This window comes from Oncorhynchus masou, chromosome 13 (genome assembly GCF_036934945.1).
Source record: "Oncorhynchus masou masou isolate Uvic2021 chromosome 13, UVic_Omas_1.1, whole genome shotgun sequence".
Lineage (NCBI taxonomy): Eukaryota > Metazoa > Chordata > Actinopteri > Salmoniformes > Salmonidae > Oncorhynchus > Oncorhynchus masou.
Window position 1 is genome coordinate 76,253,283 of NC_088224.1, and position 17,929 is coordinate 76,271,211.

A 17,929-nucleotide genomic window follows, 5' to 3' on the forward strand; every position below is an offset into this window, starting at 1 on the left:
CGGTTTAAGGGGAAGCTGTGAAGACGCGTCGCTATAGAAACAAGTGCAGGAAGTTGCTGCGGGCGATTTCTGGTAAGCATTATTTTCTGTAATCAGGAGTGTTGTGATACGTATTTTAGGCATTTATATTAACGTTACTGAATTATGGTGCATGTGTATTGGTTTTCACATTAGGAAGTTGTGCGGTTGCTTGGCTCATATTTAGACGCAAGCTAATGTTAACTTTAGCCAAAACTGTGATTTAGCTAGTACTATCGGTCGTCGGTTCAAATGTTGCACGGGCGGGACTATTGATTCTGGCTTGATACTGACAACTTGATGGTGTTCGTAAGCACACTAACTACGTTAGTTCGTTAACTTAACAAGCCAGCATATTTGTACTTGTCAAACCAGCTAGGTTTATTGCAACCGATGCATTTTACTAAAGTAAAGATGTTCGTCAGCGCATAGGTGGGCATCATATGCGCATCTTGATGCTGTGGCCCTTCTCTACCCCCTCCCGCTCACCAGTAATGTCCCGCCCAGTGATCCAGCCCCTGAGTGCAGGGGCCACTGCCCCAGAGGCGTTGTCCCTGCTACACCAGCGACTCTTGGTGGCGGAGGAGCAGGCAGAGTCTCTCATCAGAGACATGGGCAGTCTGGGAGTGTCTAGAGAGCAGCTCCTGGAGCCCGTAGAGAGGGACCCCATTCAGCGTCCCATTAGCCCTGTGAAGATGCACCATGCCCTAAGAGAGCCCGGAGGAGAAGGGCTACTGTGGCGCCAGTGTGATGGGCTAGTGAGCAGGGTATGTCGCATGGAGAGCCTCCTGCAGACCCTCAAGCTCACAACTTTTCGCTTGGAGACTGAGAGAGACCTGGATCCCTCACACTCAGGTAATGGCTTTGACAACCAGAATCAAAACAATGTCACAAACACATTAGGGAAGTCAGTCATTTTATATTTTGCTAATGATGTGTCAACACCATTCTGTTCCTTTTTGGCTCAATCAGTCTTTCTTTTATTTCCTATCCATATCTGTCCCTCTGTCTGCCTGTGCAGCCCGTCTGAAGGAGCAGCTGTCTGCGCTGCAGCAGGAGAGTGATGAGGAGCAGCGGGTCTCCAGAAGGGAGGTGATGCGGCTGAGGGACCTGCTCCGTGAGGCCTGTCTGGACAGGGACGAGTCCCGGGTGGAGGTGCAGAGACTGGGGGAGGCCCTGGAGGTCGCCACCACCTCCAAGGTACCCAGACCAACCACATTCCATCTCTCAGCAAAACACAGTCTTTATGTCAGAGTTTACCCACCTTTTGTTTACTAATAGCGCCAAGATGAATATATGGCAAATAAAATGCATTTTCTGATATTTAGATAATAACCCTATACGTTCTGGTACTGTTGTTGCAGATGGATGTGGCTCTGGCTGCAGAGGAGCTGAAGATGGTCAAAGTCCAGATGAGTGAGAAGCTGCTGCAGGTGCGGTCACTGTAGGGGTATCATGGGACAAGGTGGTGGAGTAGGGGATGTCACATGGGCCATCTGACAGAGAAGGGAATACATGACTCGTGATTTACCTGTGTACTTTAACTAAAAAAACTTCAACTCTAATGATCCCTAACCTTTTTTAGCTGAAGGAACAGATGTCCCAGGAGTCTGCTCGGTCTTTTGAGAATGAGAAATCCCACAGTGCACTACTTCAGAGGGTGGAGGAGATGGAGAGAGTGGTGGAGATGGAGAGACGACAGGTACGGTAGGTGTGAAGCAATACAAGTTGAGAAAGAAAACAACCATTGATATCCTGTCCCTCTCTGACCCCAGGCCCACTCAGTGCAGGCAGACTGCCATGCCCTGCGTTCTGATGTACAGGCCACTAGACAGAGACTACAAGAGGAGAAGGACAGAGGCCACAGGCTGCAGGAGCAGTGTGAGCAGCTCAAAGGGCAGGCAGGTTAGCAACACTGCATTGTGGATGTTTTCCTATTCTGCTTTACAGTGTGGTCCCATCATTTGATGTGCTAGTGTTCCTGAATGACAGATTTCATATGGACAATTAAATGGTTGATCTCTTCATTTATTTACAGAGGTAAAAGATTCCCTTGTTTTGGAGTTGACAGGTGAACTAAAAGTAAGTGCCAGCACTTGAGTGATATCAATCAACTGTGTTGAGTGTGTCTACCTGAGTGTGTGTTGTGTATGCAGTGTGTGTTAATTAGTGTGTATTGTGTATGCAGAGTGCACGGCTAGCCCTGCAGAAGCAGCAGCAAGAGAACAGCAGGTTACTGAGAGATGGGGGAGATCTGAGGACTGCAGCTGACAAAGTCCAAGTCAGTGGCCCAGAATATACATACTATACATTAAAGGCCATTATAAACCGGGTGGTTTGAGTTCTGAAAGCTGTGGTATACCAGACTGTATACCACAGGTTTGACAAAAAATAAGTTTTTACTGTTCTAATTTGGTTGGTAACTAGTTTATAATAGCAATAAGGAACCTCAGGGGTTTGTGGTATATGGCCAATATACCACTGCTAAAGCCTGTATCCAGGTATTCCGCGTTGTCGTGCTTAAGAACAGACCTTAGCCGTGGTATATTGGTTATATACCACACCTCCTCGGGCCTTATTGCTTAATTATACCATGGCATTGTTGAATACTTATTTCTTATTGGCTTGAAGGTCATTCTAGAGCGTTCATTATTTCCCTATAACGCACAGTATATTTGCACGGTATAATTCAATGGCTATAGTTAATTCTTACATGTTCGACAGTTGAAGTCGGAGGTTTACATACACCTTAGCCAAGTACATTTAAACTCAGTTTTTCACAATTCCTGACACTTAATCATAGTAAAAATTCCCTGTCTTAGGTCAGTTAGGATCACCACTTTATTTTAAGAATGTGAAATGTCAGAATAATGGTAGAGATGATTATTTATTTCAGCTTTTATTTCTTTCATATTTTTGTTTCATCAGACCAGAGGACATTTCTCCAAAAAGTATGATCTTTGTACCCATGTGCATTTGCAAACCGTAGTCTGGCTTTTTTATGGCGGTTTTGGAGCAGTGGCTTCTTCCTTGCTGAGCGGCCTTTCGGGTTATGTCAATATAGGACTCGTTTTACTGTGGATATAGATACTTTTGTACCTGTTTCCTCCAGCATCTTCACAAGATCCTTTGCTGTTGTTCTGGGATTGATTTGCACTTTTCGGACCAAAGTACGTTCATCTCTAGGAGACATAATGCGTTTCCTTCCTGAGCAGTATGACGGCTGCATGGTCCCATGGTGTTTATACTTGCGTACTATTGTTTGTACAGATGAACGTGGTACCTTCCGGCATTTATAAAAATATTCACAAAAGCTCTGACGAAGGCCGTGAGGCCGATACATACGCTTATTAAATATCAGTGATACTATCAAGAGCAGTGTGCAGTTTCCTTTTTCCTTCATTTTGTTCAACTGTTGCCATGCACCTGCAAAAAAGATTGCTCAGATGTACGAGTGCCTTTTGAATTTTGACCTTCAGGCATTTGAAATTTGCTCCCAAGGATGAACCAGACTTGTGGAAGTCTACAATTTATTTTCTGAGGTCTTGACTCATTTCTTTTGATTTTCCCATGATTTCAAGCAAAGAGCCACTGAGTTTGATGGTAGGCCTTGAAATGCATCCACAGGTACACCTCCAATTGACTCAAATTATGTCAATTAGTCCATCAGAAGCTTCTAAAGCCGTGATATCATTTTCTGGAGTTTTCCAAGCTGTTTAAAGGCACAGTCAACTTAGTGTATGTAAACTTCTGACCCACTGGAATTGTGATACAGTGAAATAATTTGTAAACAATTGTTGGAAAAATTACTTGTGTCATGCACAGAGTAGATGTCCTAACCGACTTGCCAAAACTATAGTTTGTTAACAAGAAATTTGTGGAGTGGTTGAAAAACTAGTTTTAATGACTTCAACCTAAGTGTATGTAAACTTCTGACTTCAACTATATGTTTGAGCTGCTTTTGAAAACATAAGTCAAATTGGAAACATTATTGGCTTTGTTGAATGCCATTATGAAAATCGAAATCTAGGACTGATGGTTTGGTTAACTAGCAAAACTAGCAAGTATTTGTTTGGTTGTCATGGCAACTACTGTGGCTATCTAGTAAACCCCCTAGCAACTTCATTGGATGTTGAACACATTTCTAGTTGCAAATGTGGTAAATTATGGCCATGCTATTAAAGGGATAATCAACTTGGGACTTTATGCATCTCTCTGGAAAATAATGTAACTCTGTGGAAGGTCAGTTCCACTCCGCTGGCACGTCGTACAACACACCTTCCACGTCATTCATTCTTTTCCATAGAATGTATCCCATCGTTGGCTATCCCTTATTTTTCGTATATTTCTAAGACCATGTGTAGATTACCATTTAATCATGAAAAATCTCAGGAATAAATGGTGACATTTTGCTCTCATTTCCTCTCACAGGCATTTAACAACCAGTTGGAGAGTCAGTGCTCTGAGTTGAGTTCAGCCCTACATTCTCTTACCGTGGAGAAATCCAAGCTACTGACTGAACACCAGGCTAGCATTAAGGTACTGCCTCTAGCCCTTCACTCACTCACTCACTCACTCACTCACTCACTCACTCACTCACTCACTCACCTCTCTCTCTCTCTCTCATTCATATATATATATATATATATATATATATATATATATATATATATTAGTACAGGCTACATGTTATTCTGTTCCTGTGTCTCTCTCAGGCAGAGAGAAGTCGTGTGACCAAGCAGTTGCAGGAGCAAGACCTCCTGCTGGATGCAGCCAGACGCAACATCCAGGCAGAATTGCAGGGGGCGCTATCAGCTAAAGTTAAATTGCAGATGGAACTGTGGGTGCTAAAGCTAACTGCAAATACTCATAGGAATGAATAACCTCTATGAATGAATAGGCTCTCAATGATAATGCTAGCCACACACATCCACTAATAACAGCCCCTGTCTTTCTGTTCCACAGGGAGACTCTGAAGGTTGACCACACCCAGCTACTTCAGAGTTCCACGGTTGCCCAAGAGACAGTTGCCACTCAGCGGGAGCTGTTGGAGCGTACCATTGAGAGGCTGCGGGGGAATCTGAACTCGGCTGTAAAGGAAGGGGAGGTCATGAGGACAGACCGGGACTGTGCAAAGACTGAGGTGCAGCTGCCTTGTCTCTTAGAAAATACATAGCCTAAGAGTACAAGGTTGTGTGATAGAAAAATTACAAGATTATGTTTAATACTGTTTATGCATCGAATGGTTGTTTTATGCAATAGAATAGTACTCTTAGTACTCTCTCATCTGTGTTTGTGTGAACTGAGAGATGCCTCTGAGGCTTAACGCTGACAATTGATTTATGAATGGTTTGGTTTCATAGAATACATTTCATAGAATGAGTTGGTGTTTGTTTAATGTAAGGTACCAGGGAAAGATGGCTCAGGTATGGATAATGATGAGAGGAACCTTGTCTTAGGGGCCAAACTCTGGTTTCTATACAATAACAACAGTCTTCACAGCAAATGCTATCTGTACTCCTCTTTCATATATCAAGTCTCACCCTTTGACCCATTCCACACATCTGCTGTTTGTCATGTAGACTAAGAGGGTGTATCTTTGCTATAAAATATATTTGTATTCTTTCTATGTCAGCGCTCTCAGCATAACACTCAAGAGTGTTGGGTTGACCAGCCTCATTATTTAAGAGCACTTACTCTATGCTCCCTTATTAATACGCTTTGAAAAAATGTATATCCTGATTGGTGATTGACCTTGTCTCCTCGTTATTGAGAATTTCCATGACTATTTTAGATTTTCCACAACTATTTTTAAAGCTTAACTGAGCTTTGCATTTTCTCTTTTTATAGCTTCTGTGGATGTCCTTAAATGTTATGCTCCTATCTCCTCTGTTTTTGGGTCACAGATGTGCATTGTGGTCACCAAGCTAGAGGGTGAGAGGAGTGCTCTGGAAACACAACTCGCTAATGTCAAGGTACTGTACTGACAACGATTCAGACTGATCTCAGACCTGTATGAAAAGGACCTCCTCATTCACAGTGAACACACTTCTTGTCTGAATCTGACCATAGCTTTCTTAACTGTCCTCTGTCCACTTTGCATCCTGTGTGATTGACAGCTGGAGGCAGAATCTCTGAACTCCACCTTGCAGAAGCAGGAGGAAGAGAATAGGAGGCTCATGGGAAAACTGGCTGTCATAGAGCATCAGCAGGTGAGAGATCCATTCAGTATCTAGAGACTGAGGTCACACTAAAATTCATACCAAGATGGCATAGCAGTCACGTCCTTTGTGTGTGTGTGTGTGTGTATATATATATATATATATATATATATATATATATATATATATATATATATATATTTACATCTTTCTTCGCATATCTTTTATATATTTTATTTTCCAAAAACTCAACTTCAAAACACTCTCCTGCAATCTGTCTCACCAATAAAAAAGGTATTATTTACCTCATCTGAAATCCACAATAGAAGCCAGTTTACTGGCTAACGTTTGTATTCAGCTAACCACTGTTTGTGGTTATCAGCTATCCTGTAGCTCGAAAGCTATTGCCAGTTTTGTACAACGCGACTCAGACCAGAACATACCGGACCTATTTTTCTCTCCATATCCCCGGATTTCAACCCCAAGCTCTGGACATTTACACCTGGATCTTGCAGCTAGCTAGCTGCTATCCATGTGACTATTGGCTTACATCGATCCTGGAGCAAACATAAATTATTCCGGAGCTAGTCATGGGCTACAATCACCTATCCGGACCCGTTTTACTGCCGATGCGGAGCCCCACTGGGCCTTCACGACTGGACTACCGACGTTATCTGCCGGAGGGAGTTATCCAACTGGCCCCTTCGTCGCGACGTTACCTGAACGCCCATCTGTGGCCCACTAATCGTTAGCTGTCTTATCGGCTGCTATCTGAATAGGTCTATCGGACAATTTTTCTTGGTTCACTATAACTATATCTATTTTGCCAATTGGATTGATCCCCTCTACCACACAGAACCCCACTAATCTACCGACTGAAATGCACGAGGTGGCTAAAAACAGACCTCCATCCTATGCTAGCATGCTACCGATGGCCCGGCTAGCTGTCTGAATCACTGTGACCCCAACCAACCTCACTACTCACTGGACCCTTATGATCACTCGACTAAGCATGCCTCTCCTTAATGTCAATATGCCTTGTCCATTGCTGTTCTGGTTAGTGTTTATTGTCTTATTCCAATGTAGAGCCTCTAGCCCTGCTCATTATATCTTATCCAACCTCTCAGTTCCACCACCCACACATGCGATGACATCACCTGGTTTCAAAGATGTTTCTAGAGACAATATATCTCTCATCATCACTCAATACCTAGGTCTACCTCCACTGTATTCACACCCTACCATACCTTTGTCTGTACATTATACCTTGAAGCTATTTTATTGCCCCCAGAAACCTCCTTTTACTCTCTGTTCCGGATGTTCTAGATTACCAATTCCCATAGCTTTTAGTCGTACCCTTATCCTACTCATCCTCTGTTCCTCTGGTGATGGAGAGTGTGCTTTAGCACACTCTGCCAGCCCGGACGTTCTAGCCGTGTCTGAATCCTGGCTTAGGAAGACCACCAAAAATTCTGAAATCTCCATCACTCACTACAACATTTTCAGACAAGCTAGATCGACCAAAGGGGGCGGTGTTGCAATCTACTGCAAAGATAGCCTGCAGAGTTCTGTCCTACTATCCAGGTCTGTACCCAAACAATTTGAACTTCTACTTTTAAAAATCCACCTCTCTCACAAGTATCTCACTGTTGCCGCCTGCTATAGACCACCCTCTGCTGTGCTCTGGACACCATATGTGAACTGATTGCCCCCCATCTATATTCAGAGCTCGTGCTGCTAGGCAACCTAAACTGGAACATGCTTAACACCCCAGCCATCCTACAATGTAAGCTTGATGCCCTCAATCTCACACAAATTATCAATAAACCTACCAGGTACCACCCCAAAGCCGTAAACACGGGCACCCTCATAGATGTTATCCTAACCAACTTGCCCTCTAAATACACCTCTGCTGTTTTCAACCAAGATCTCAGCGATCACTGCCTCATTGCCTGCATCCTTAATGTGTCAGCGGTCAAACGACCTCCACTCATCACTGTCAAACGCTCCCTGAAACACTTCAGCGAGCAGGCCTTTCTAATCGACCTGGCCGGGGTATCCTGGAAGGATATTGATCTCATCCCGTCAGTAGAGGATGCCTGTTTTTTATTTTTTATTCCTTCCTCTCACCATCTTAAATAAACATGCCCCATTCAAGAAATTTAGAACCAGGAACAGATATAGCCTTGGTTCTCTCCAGACCTGACTGCCCTTAACCAACACAAAAACATCCTATGGCGTTCTACATTAGCATCGAACAGCCCCCGTGATATGCAACTTTTCGGGGAAGCTAGAAACCAATATACACAGGCAGTTAGAAAAGCCAAGGCTAGCTTTTTCGAGCAGATATTTGCTTCCTGCAAAGTTCTGGGACACTGTAAAGTCCATGGAAAATAAGAACACCTCCTCCCAGCTGCCCACTGCACTGAGGATAGGAAACACTGTCACCACCGATAAATCCACTATAATTGAGAATTTCAATAAGCATTTTTCCACGGCTGGCCATGCTTTCCACCTGGCTACCCCTACCCCGTCAACAGCACTGCACCCCCCACAGCAACTCGCCCAAGCCTACCCCATGTCTCCTTCTCCCAAATCCAGTCAGCTGATGTTTTGAAAGAGCTGCAAAATCTGGACCCCTACAAATCAGCCGGGCTAGACAATCTGGACCCTTTCTTTCTAAAATTATCTGCCGAAATTATTGCAACCCCTATTACTAGCCTGTTCAACCTCTCTTTCGTGTTGTCTGAGATTCCCAAAGATTGGAAAGCAGCTGCGGTCATCCCCCTCTTCAAAGGGGGACACACTCTTTTTTTTTTCTTTTTTTTTTTTAACTTTTTTTTTATTGTAGGAACACAAAGAAAGTACAAATAATCATCATCATCATCATATCATATTAGTTACATTGACATCTTTTAATTATTCCTTTTCCAAGTACGAAACCCATTTTTCCCAGTATTCTTGATCTCTCTCCTGTTGAGTTCTTAAAGCAAAGGTCATACGCTCCATGTGGTGTATTTCTTCTACAATGTCTATCCATTGTGTCACTGTGGGAGGGTCTTTTTGTAGCCATTTCCTAGTGATAGCCTTTTTACTGGCTGCCAGTAGGACCTTTAAGAGGTACTTTTCTCTATTGTGTAAGTTATCAGGTATTTCATCCATGTACAAAGAAATAAATGTTTGTTCTATGTCAAATCCCATTATTTTTCCAATGTTAGATCTTATTTCTCCCCAGTAAGTTTCGATTGCGGGGCAAGTCCAAAAGATATGAGAGTGGTGAAGGGGGGACACTCTTGACCCAAACTGCTACAGACCCATATCTATCCTACCCTGCCTTTCTAAGGTCTTCGAAAGCCAAGTCAACAAACAGATTACAGACCATTTCGAATCTCACCATACCTTCTCTGCTATGCAATCTGGTTTCAGAGCTGGTCATGGGTGCACCTCAGCCACGCTCAAGGTCCTAAACGATATCTTAACCGCCGTCGATAAGAGACAATACTGTGCAGCTGTATTCATTGACCTGGCCAAGGCTTTCGACTCTGTCAATCACCACATCAATTCAATTCAATTCAAAGGCTTTATTGGCATGGGAAACATGTGTTAACATTGCCAAAGCAAGTGAGGTAGATAATATATAAAGTGAAATAAACAATAAAAATTAACATCCTCATCAAGGATATCCTCATCATCAGACTCGATAGCCTTGGTTTCTCAAATGATTGCCTCGCCTGGTTCACCAACTACTTCTCTGATAGAGTTCAGTGTGTCAAATCGGAGGGCCTGTTGTCCGGGCCTCTGGCAGTCTCTATGGGGGTGCCACAGGGTTCAATTCTTGGACAGACTCTCTTCTCGGTATACATCAATGATGTCGCTCTTGCTGCTGGTGAGTCTCTGATCCACCTCTACGCAGACGACAACATTCTGTATACTTCTGGCCCTTCTTTGGACACTGTGTTAACAACCCTCCAGACGAGCTTCAATGCCATACAACTCTCCTTCCGTGGCCTCCAACTGCTCTTAAATACAAGTGAAACTAAATTCATGCTCTACAACCGATCGCTGCCTGCACCTGCCCGCCCGTCCAACATCACTACTCTGGATGGTTCTGACTTAGAATATGTGGACAACTACAAATACCTAGGTGTCTGGTTAGACTGTAAACTCTCCTTCCAGACTCACATCAAACATCTCCAATCCAAAGTTAAATCTAGAATTGGCTTCCTATTTCGCAACAAAGCATCCTTCACTCATGTTGCCAAACATACCCTTGTAAAACTGACCATCCTACCGATCCTCGACTTCGGCGATGTCATTTACAAAATCGCCTCCAATACCCTACTCAATAAATTGGATGCAGTCTATCACAGTGCCATCCGTTTTGTCACCAAAGCCCCATACACTACCCACCACTGCGACCTGTATGCTCTCGTTGGCTGGCCCTCGCTTCATACTCGTCGCCAAACCCACTGGCTCCAGGTCATCTACAAGACCCTGCTAGGTAAAGTCCCCCCTTATCTCAGCTCGCTGGTCACCATAGCAGCACCCACCAGCACGTGCTCCAGCAGGTATATCTCTGGTCACCCCCAAAACCAATTCTTCCTTTGGCTACCTCTCCTTCCAGTTCTCTGCTGCCAATGACTGGAAGGAACTACAAAAATCTCTGAAACTGGAAACGCTTATCTCCCTCACTAGCTTCAAGCACCAGGTGTCAGAGCAGCTCACAGATTACTGCACCTGTACATAGCCCATCTATAATTTAGCCCAAACAACTACCTCTCCCCCTACTGTATTTATTTATTTATTTAGCTCCTTTGCACACCATTATTTCTCTCTACTTTGCACATTCTTCCATTGCAAATCTACCATTCCAGTGTTTTACTTGCTATATTGTATTTACTTCGCCACCATGGCCTTTTTTGCCTTTACCTCCCTTATCTCACCTCCTTTGCTCACATTGTATATAGACTTATTTTTCTACTGAATTATTGACTGTATGTTTGTTTTACTCTGTGTAACTCTATGTTGTTGTGTGTCAAACTGCTTTGCTTTATCTTGGCCAGTTCACAATTGTAAATGAGAACTTGTCTCCCTGGTTAAATAAAGGTGAAATATAAAAAATAAAATAACATCACTTTAAACCTGTCCATTCATAGTGAATGTGTGTTTGTATGTAACATGCTCTCTCTATTTTCTTTCTCCATCCTGACCGTTTCCTCTTTCCCCTCACCTCTCAACTCCTCTTTACCCAGAATGCTCAGCAGCAGGTGGAGCAGATGCTTAAGGAGCTGACGGATAGTAAGAACAACCTGGCCTATGAGAAAGGGAAGCTACAGGTAAGGAGTTTACACTAAAACCATTGGTGGAAAAGGTACCTGATTTATCATACTTGAGTAATGATACCTTTATAGAAAAGTCACCCAGTAAAATACTATTGGAGTAAAAGTCTAAAAGTATTTGGTTTTAAATGTACTTAAGTATCAATAGTAAATGTAATTGCTAAAATATACATGCGTATCAAAAGTGAAAGCATCAATCATTTCAAATTGCTTACAAACATTTTCTTGTTTTTTTATTTTATTTATGGATAGTCAGGGGCACACTTCAACACTCAGACATAATTGACAAATGAAGCATGTGTGTTTAGTGAGTCCATGAGATCAGAGGCAGTAGTGATGACCAGCAATGTTCTCTTAATAAGTGTGCGAATTGGACAATTTTCCTGTCCTGCTAAGCATTCAAAATGTAACGAGTACTTTGGCATGTCAGGGAAAATGTATGGACTAAAAGGTAAATTATTTTCTTTAGGAATGTAGAGGAGTAAAAGTACTCAAAAATATAAATTGTAAAGTACAGATACCCTCCAAAACTGCTTTAGTACTTTGAAAGTATTTTTTACTTAAGTATTTTATACCACTGACTAAAACACACTGGCCATACCTCTTAATGTGTGTGTTCATGTATCCTCATGTTGAAGTGTGTTTCCTCCTAATGCTCTTCCTCTCAACCAGACCAGGGTAGATCAACTCCAGGAGGAGCTGCAAGCTTTAAGGGACACCCATGTAGAAAGTGTCCAACAATGCAAGCTGAGCTCTGTGTTAGAGAACAAGTACACACAGGTACACACACTCATGGTAGTAATGTGGTAATGTAGTAATGTGTCAAAAACAAGGTGACTCCCTAACATACACCTGTCTACTCCCTTACAGGTCAGCTCTGAAATTAGCACCCTGAAGACAACCTGTCATAAACTGGAGGCTCAGCTCAGACAGGCCCAGGCTGAAGTCCAGGTGAAGGAGGGGGAGGTGATGTCGGTGGTGGCAGCCAGAGACGAAGCTCTGCGGGACAGCCAGGCCCTGAGGGGACAACTGGACAAACTGCAGAAGCAGCACAGGGACAAGGTCAGAGGGATAGTAAAATGGTTCCCCAACCTGGGTCCTGGACAGCTACAGGGTGTGTGCAGGCTTTTGCTCCAGACCAGCACTAACCCACCTGATTTTGCTCTGTTTGTCCTGTAGATGTGTGAGCTGGAGGGCTGGCTGGGTGTGTCTCGTCAGGGTGGGGGCAGTGTGGCTCAGACCCTGGAGAACGTTTTGGTCTCCCACTCCCGTCTGCAACACAACACTGAGACAGTACAGAAGGAGCTGGGGAGACGAGAGCAGGAGCTGGCCTCACTCAGGAGAGACCGGTCTGTGTGTCTGTGTGTCTGTGTGTCTGTGTTGTGCATGTACAGTGCCTTGCGAAAGTATTCGGCCCCCTTGAACTTTGCAACCTTTTGCCACATTTCAGGCTTCAAACATAAAGATATAAAACTGTATTTTTTTGTGAAGAATCAACAACAAGTGGGACACAATCATGAAGTGGAACGACATTTATTGGATATTTCAAACTTTTTTAACAAATCAAAAACTGAAAAATTGGGCGTGCAAAATTATTCAGCCCCTTTACTTTCAGTGCAGCAAACTCTCTCCAGAAGTTCAGTGAGGATCTCTGAATGATCCAATGTTGACCTAAATGACTAATGATGATAAATACAATCCACCTGTGTGTAATCAAGTCTCAGTATAAATGCACCTGCACTGTGATGGTCTCAGAGGTCCGTTAAAAGCGCAGAGAGCATCATGAAGAACAAGGAACACACCAGGCAGGTCCGAGATACTATTGTGAAGAAGTTTAAAGCCTTATTTGGATACAAAAAGATTTCCCAAGCTTTAAACATCCCAAGGCGCACTGTGCAAGCGATAATATTGAAATGGAAGGAGTATCAGACCACTGCAAATCTACCAAGACCTGGCCGTCCCTCTAAACTTTCAGCTCATACAAGGAGAAGACTGATCAGAGATGCAGCCAAGAGGCCCATGATCACTCTGGATGAACTGCAGAGATCTACAGCTGAGGTGGGAGACTGTCCATAGGACAACAATCAGTCGTATATTGCACAAATCTGTCCTTTATGGAAGAGTGGCAAGAAGAAAGCCATTTCTTAATGATATCCATAAAAAGTGTTGTTTAAAGTTTGCCACAAGCCACCTGGGAGACACACCAAACATGTGGAAGAAGGTGCGCTGGTCAGATGAAACCAAAATTGAACTTTTTGGCAACAATGCAAAATGTTATGTTTGGCGTAAAAGCAACACAGCTCATCACCCTGAACACACCATCTCCACTGTCAAACATGGTGGTGGCAGCATCATGGTTTGGGCCTGCTTTTCTTCAGCAGGGACAGGGAAGATGGTTAAAATTGATGGGAAGATGGATAGAGCTAAATACAGGACCATTCTGGAAGGAAACCTGATGGAGTCTGCAAAAGACCTGAAACTGGGACGGAGATTTGTCTTCCAACAAGACAATGATCCAAAACATAAAGCAAAATCAAAATACAATGGAATGGTTCAAAAATAAACATATCCAGGTGTTAGAATAGCCAAATCAAAGTCCAGACCTGAATCCAATTGAGAATCTGTGGAAAGAACTGAAAACTGCTGTTCACAAATGCTCTCCATCCAGCCTCACTGAGCTCGAGCTGTTTTGCAAGGAGGAATGGGAAAAAATTTCAGTCTCTCGATGTGCAAAACTGATCGAGACATACCCCAAGCGACTTAGCTGTAATCGTAGCAAAAGGTGGCGCTACAAAGTATTAACTTAAGGGGGCTGAATAATTTTGCACGCCCAATCTTTCAGTTTTTGATTTGTTAAAAAAGTTTGAAATATCCAATAAATGTCATTCCACTTCATGATTGTGTCCCACTTGTTGTTGATTCTTCACAAAAAAATACAGTTTTATATCTTTATGTTTGAAGCCTGAAATGTGGCAAAAGGTCGCAAAGTTCAAAGGGGCCGAATACTTTCGCAAGGCACTGTATATGGGTGTATGTTTGAACATTCATGTATTTTTCAGACTGCAGGGTCAGCGAGAGATTCAGAAGCTACAGGCAGAGGTGGAAAAGCTCCAAGACATCATGGCAACAAGTAACTCCAAGAAAAACAAAATGGTAACTACATCATTAATGAGTCATATACACACACCCTCAAACAGCTCTTAGCTTTCAGTAGTATAAATGGTAGTTTATATGTTTGATTGTCTAGCTGGAGCCCTTGCGTAAGGCCCTGGATGTGGCAAGGCTAGATAACAAGAAACTAGCCCAAAGTTTAGAGCAGGCTGTGTTGGCCAACAGCACTCTGCAGGCCAACCTGGACCGAGCCAGAGACCAACACCAGAGCACCATCACACAGAGGTAACTAACAGGGACTAATGTGGATAATGGGAGTTTATTTAAGTGTGGTTTAAATACGTGAAAGTGTACATGGTTACTTTGCATGAATGTGACATTCATGTCTATATTTTGCGTGTATGTCAGAGAGGTGGAGCTGGCTGAGGCCAGGGCAGAGATTGGTCGATGGTCAGAGCATCTGGAATCGATGAAGCTTCGGATGAGGAAAGAGAGGGACTCCGTGAAGAGGTTGTCACAGAGAGAAATCTCAGAGGTACTGCACACTCTCTCATACACCATTGCTTCTGTCCATCAGTCAGAACTCTAAATATCATCCTTCCTCACCCCTCTTTATTTCTCTTTCCCTTCTGTTTGTGTGTGTCTCTCTCTCTCTTCAGTTGAGAAAGGCTCTTGAGGACTTGTCATCTAGGTCAGGTGACCTCTCCAGGGCAAATCGGGAGCTGCGGGAGAAGACCTCTGAGTTGGAGAAAGTGGTGTCCAATCAGAAAGCCCGTCTCAGAGATCAGAAGACACAGCTCAAGCAACACCTAGATAATAGAGCCACTCTGGGCAACTCTCAGAAAATAAAAGTATCTACAGTACTGTCTACTATATCAAATCAAAGTGTATTGGTCGCGTACACATTTTAGGAGGTGTTATAGAGGGTGCAGCAAAATGCTTAAGTTTCTAACTCCTAACAATGCAGTAAAATGTCAAACAAGTACACATAATCATAGTAATAATACAATACATCTTAATGTCTGACTAGAAACGTTCTGCGCAAATAATGTAAGAATTAACACACAAAATACTAAAAATTACTTCAAAGTTAGCTAGGAGTCAGAAACAGGGAGGCTGGCTCTGTTGGTGCCATCTTGTGGACAAGCACCTGCTAAAACCAGATGTCCTATTTTTGTGACTCATGTTCTCCCTCTGCACTCAGGACATGGAAGGTGAACTAAAGAGCCTCAAGACCTTGAAGGATCAGTATCAGAAGAAGAACTATGAGCAGGTAATACACCTTACTCACACTTTCTACCCCTGTGGATGTTTACAGTATGGTATACATCAGTCACCATTGTCCTGTCTGTTTTCAGAGTGAGTTGATCCAGCAGTTCCGGTCCGAGACATTATCCCTCCAGCGGGAGCTACGGCGCCTGTCTTCCAGCCAGGAGGGGGAGCTAGAGGCTGAGAGGGAGCTGAGACACGTCATGCAAGACAAGTGTCAGGTTAGCAGGGGTTACGTATCTCTGTCATAAGCTAGCCTCCCTTAACTCAATGTTTTTAAATGGCTTAATTTCATCTCCTTTACTTCTTGACTTTGATGGCATATTGAGACAGCCATGTCTGTTTATAGTCTGCATATGTGTGTTTCTGTTTTTGTCCGAGCAGAGGCTGGAGGAGAGCATCAAGAAGCTGCAGGAGGCCAAAGACCAGGCAGAGCAGAAAATGAAAGAGGTCAGCCTGGAGTCACAGCAGGTAATCTCTCCTGCTCCCTCATCTTCATCACCTCCCTGCTTGGTCATTAATTCTCACTCTGTATCTCCCATCTGTTAAGCGTGTACACCCAAATAGCCCCTGATGGGTGAGTGAAGTTGAACTGAATTGGAATTCTCCTGACATCATGCTTGTCCCCACACTCAGATATCAGAGAACCTAGAGGAAGCTCACAGTTGGTTCCGGTCCAAGTTTGACAGCCTGAAGAGTGATGGAGAGCCAAACAGATCCATGGGGGACGAGGAACCACAAGAATATGGAGACCACACCCCGGGAGGCAGTAAAGGGGGTGCACAAAGTTCATCATGCAAACGCAACAGAAAGGTGCTTTTCTCTCATATCACTTTATCAACTCTCACTAATAATAAGTCTGCAGTCCTCTCAGCTTTTATGCCTTCTTTGTTTGGTGTTTCAATGGTAGCTCTTTACCACAGTTCTCCCAAAGTGACTCCATTAAACTCAATGAAAGAGACTCTAGGGAGTGCTAAAATCCCTGAGTGAAAAGTATGTCTTCACTGGCTGAGAAATTCAGAGAATTGTCCAATCTGTAGGAGTAAGAATTACAGCTATTCATTAACTTATAAATAGTCCTCAAACCTCTTAGCTCTACTGGGTAAATGTTTGGTTCTCTTGGGGGGGGGGGGGGGTTTAAAGCGCTGAGAACTTTCTCGGTTGCAGGCACAGACTATTCACATTTTTCAGGGAAGGACATTTCTAGTAAAAAGGACCAGTTTTAACACCAGTTGTGTGATCCAAATAAATTTATCAGACACTTTATGAAAATGGTCTGAGGTGTTCGTCTCAATGGCTTTATTCTGTGTCTTGTCAAAGAGAGTGGTGTTGTCTTACAGACAGTTACCCAGTGGCTATGGGGATGTGTACTTGAACAGGATGAGAGTGGTTCCGGACGTAGACTCATAAGTTCTCTATTTTACTCTTGTCATGTTCCAGACTCTGTGTGATAGCAGGCCTCCAGAACCTCCAGAGTGGGAGAGATGGAGATCCACCATGCAACGCTGGGAGACCAAGAGAGAGCTGGCTCGCATTGCAAATGGATACAAACCTGGTGGGATACAGGCACTGACACACTCACAATAAGACACGCATACTGTATAGTACACACACTGGACCAAGTCACATGGAGAAACCAACCCCTCACACAATGATCCCTTTTATTTATCCAAAACATTGAACACCAAGAAATATGAGTGAGATAGCAGCTGAGAACTGTGATGTCATCCTTTTATCTCAGTCTGCACTGTGTAAAGCTGGTTTTGAACATGCTGTTTTCAGAATAAGAACTGTACAATTATAACTTATACAAAGATTGTTCTTATTTTTATATTCTTCATACAAAATTATAATATTACTGTACAAATGTTTTTTTGACTGGATTCACAGTTTTGTATGTACAGAAGATGGATGATTTGTAATGACATTGATCCTTCCTTTGAAAGCTTCTTGGCTGTGCAGGCCAGGGCCATTCAGAGTCAGTATGCGCTGTATCAAGGAAGGCCCTAGAGTTAACATAAACCAATAGGA

At 43.3% G+C, this 17,929-nt stretch overlaps 1 protein-coding gene across 1 annotated transcript; it reads left to right on the plus strand.

The window, feature by feature from the left end:
- The first annotated feature begins 25 nt into the window (after positions 1-25).
- ccdc150 (coiled-coil domain containing 150) lies at positions 26-17,486 on the plus strand. Its single transcript, XM_064985176.1, has 26 exons — positions 26-72; positions 511-873; positions 1,040-1,218; positions 1,383-1,451; positions 1,604-1,720; positions 1,794-1,923; positions 2,057-2,100; positions 2,207-2,299; positions 4,450-4,557; positions 4,734-4,858; positions 4,984-5,161; positions 5,925-5,993; positions 6,138-6,230; positions 11,432-11,515; positions 12,191-12,298; positions 12,389-12,580; positions 12,698-12,867; positions 14,578-14,671; positions 14,766-14,914; positions 15,038-15,164; positions 15,289-15,480; positions 15,834-15,902; positions 15,988-16,119; positions 16,283-16,369; positions 16,535-16,711; positions 17,339-17,486. Exons 2-26 carry the CDS (start codon positions 513-515, stop codon positions 17,483-17,485), a joined length of 3,294 nt encoding a protein of 1,097 aa, XP_064841248.1. The 5' UTR covers positions 26-72; positions 511-512; the 3' UTR covers position 17,486.
- The last annotated feature ends 443 nt before the right edge of the window (positions 17,487-17,929 follow it).

Coding starts and splice junctions, on each gene's coding strand:
- ccdc150 (XM_064985176.1), top strand. CDS start 513: ATGTCCCGCCCAGTGATCCAGCCCCTGAGTGCAGGGGCCACTGCCCCA. Junction 5,162..5,924: donor GGGACTGTGCAAAGACTGAG/GTGCAGCTGCCT, acceptor TTTGGGTCACAG/ATGTGCATTGTGGTCACCAA. Junction 15,165..15,288: donor CACAGAGAGAAATCTCAGAG/GTACTGCACACT, acceptor CTCTCTCTTCAG/TTGAGAAAGGCTCTTGAGGA.